The 2,978-nt window shown below is 42.5% G+C and overlaps 1 protein-coding gene across 1 annotated transcript; it reads left to right on the top strand.

Moving 5' to 3' along the window:
- Positions 1-1,826: 1,826 nt before the first annotated feature.
- LOC306883827 (uncharacterized protein) lies at positions 1,827-2,741 on the top strand (the record flags this gene model as incomplete). The annotated part of the gene is made up of 1 exon (XM_079439318.1): positions 1,827-2,741. The coding sequence occupies one exon, from the start codon at positions 1,827-1,829 to the stop codon at positions 2,739-2,741; it is 915 nt and encodes a 304-aa protein (XP_079295444.1).
- Positions 2,742-2,978: the final 237 nt, after the last annotated feature.

Below are 2,978 nucleotides of genomic sequence, written 5' to 3'. Positions count from 1 at the left end.
CTTCTTCTGAGAGTGTCCATTATCAAACACACACTTCTTCAGAGAGTGTCCATTATCAAACACACACTTCTTCAGAGAGTGTTCATTATCAAACACACACTTCTTCAGAGAGTGTCCATTATCAAACACACACTTCTTCAGAGAGTGTCCATTATCAAACACACACTTCTTCAGAGAGTGTTCATTATCAAACACACACTTCTTCAGAGAGTGTTCATTATCAAACACACACTTCTTCAGAGAGTGTCCATTATCAAACACACACTTCTTCAGAGAGTGTTCATTATCAAACACACACTTCTTCTGAGAGTGTCCATTATCAAACACACACTTCTTCTGAGAGTGTTCATTATCAAACACACACTTCTTCAGAGAGTGTTCATTATCAAACACACACTTCTTCAGAGAGTGTTCATTACCAAACACACACTTCAGAGAGTGTCCATTATCAAACACACACTTCTTCAGAGAGTGTCCATTATCAAACACACACTTCTTCAGAGAGTGTTCATTATCAAACTTCTTCAGAGAGTGTTCATTATCAAACACACACTTCTTCTGAGAGTGTCCATTATCAAACATACACTTCTTCAGAGAGTGTCCATTATCAAACACACACTTCTTCAGAGAGTGTTCATTATCAAACACACACTTCTTCAGAGAGTGTTCATTATCAAACTTCTTCAGAGAGTGTCCATTATCAAACACACACTTCAGAGAGTGTCCATTATCAAACACACACTTCTTCAGAGAGTGTCCATTATCAAACACACACTTCTTCTGAGTGTCCATTATCAAACACACACTTCTTCAGAGAGTGTCCATTATCAAACACACACTTCTTCAGAGAGTGTTCATTATCAAACTTCTTCAGAGAGTGTTCATTATCAAACACACACTTCTTCTGAGAATGTCCATTATCAAACACACACTTCAGAGAGTGTCCATTATCAAACACACACTTCTTCAGAGAGTGTCCATTATCAAACACACACTTCTTCAGAGAGTGTCCATTATCAAACACACACTTCTTCAGAGAGTGTTCATTATCAAACTTCTTCAGAGAGTGTTCATTATCAAACACACACTTCTTCAGAGAGTCAGACATGCGCTCATACTGAAATGTGTTCATATTAAAGTATTAAAGTGCTAGTGTCGGCCCACATCTGGCTCACATGGGTTTCACACCGCACAGATGTGATGTTGCTGTCTGGGAGGTTATTTACAAATAATCTAAGCACCCGATTCTAATATTTGATTATTACGACTTAGTAGTATTAAATTGTAAAGAAATTACAGAGCCATCTTTGAAATCTGATTGGTTGATAGCATTTGACATCAGGTGTATGTTGCATTATGCTTTCAACAACTTACAGGTTATTATATTTATTATAGCTATATGTGCGCCTAGTTTTTCTTGTTGTTTAATACACTTGGCCAAAATCTCATGATATAAAACATGAACCGCTATGCACAGGATATATTTAAAACGTACAAAATTATATATTGGCTACAATTAGACGGCAAATGCTAACTTATCCGCTGATCAAACACACAAAACACATTAGCCTTTAGTGTTTCTTGAGCAAGTTGTAGGTTGAATGATCTTGTTTGTGATTGGCTGTTCTGTGTCATTACTTCTATGGTCTGCATCAGATCAGGATCAACTGTTAAAACAATCGAGGCTCCTCCCTCGGTCAGTGATGAAACCACCTTCATTACTGAACTTCTTTTCCCAGTTCTGGCTCTTCTCCTCTCCAAGAGCTTTTGCTTATGATGTCCTGACAGCTCCCGACCTTTATTTTTCAACAGTTTAATAAAGCGACATGGACCAGAAAGAATCAACGGCGCTGCAAAAGCTGAGTTCCTTCAGTATCAAGAGTCTGCTGCTTCCATCCAGAAATGAGAAACACAAACAGGACACGGCTCGTCCAGAGAAGCTCAAGCCGCTGTCGGAGCCCGAGGAGGGAGTCAAAGACGCCGCAGAAGAACCGAGCAAACCCGCCAAGCTCGACAAGCCGCCGTTCAGCTACAACGCGCTGATTATGATGGCAATTAGACAAAGCCCCGAGAAGAGACTGACGCTGAACGGAATCTACGAATTTATCATGAAGAACTTTCCGTTTTACCGGGAGCACAAGCAGGGCTGGCAGAATTCCATACGACACAATCTGAGTCTCAATAAATGTTTTGTAAAAGTGCCAAGACATTATGACGACCCTGGGAAAGGTAACTACTGGATGCTGGACCCTTCGAGCGACGATGTTTTTATCGGCGGAACGACCGGCAAACTCCGGAGACGCTCGGCGACTTCCAGAGGAAAGATGGCTATCAAACGAGGATTGCGATGTTCCCCGTTGGGTTTGGGAATAAACGAGACGGCAAATAATCCTCTATACTGGCAAATATCGCCCTTGTTATCTTTACAGCATCCTCATTACCACGGGACGCCGCACGGATTTCTGAATCGAGGTTACGGTTCTTTCGTGCCTGGAGTCGAGCCGCGGCCCGTTCTGGGGAGATCCGGTGCTCTCGGTTTGACGAACTCTTACGGGATGGGGTCGTTATCCGTCCCCTCAGGGTACTTGCACCCACCGGCCCTGCAGCACGACGCGTTCAGCTGTCAGCAGACCTTACTCACCGACTCCCTGAGGACCACTCTGTCGTTCTCACCTGCCGTGTCCACTGGCTTACCTGGAGTTCTGACCCGCCCAGACAGAGGCTCTCCAGATTCATATTAAACTGATGGGAAAAGTCATTTCATCATAGAAATCATAGAATCCCGGACTAAATGCTTCCATACAGTTTTACGCCAAATCGTGGTATTGATAGGCAGGAATGGACTTTGGCTGCACATGACGTGCATATAATACACAGAAGCGCGAGCGCTGAAAAATGACCAGTGGTCACATAATGCGATTGAACTAACTCCAGACTATTTATATGCTGTTCGAAGTCGAGTTCATTTATATTATATT

The sequence above is a fragment of the Barbus barbus genome (assembly GCF_936440315.1).
Source record: "Barbus barbus genome assembly, chromosome: 18".
Lineage (NCBI taxonomy): Eukaryota > Metazoa > Chordata > Actinopteri > Cypriniformes > Cyprinidae > Barbus > Barbus barbus.
This window is presented reverse-complemented; position numbering and strand designations above follow the sequence as displayed.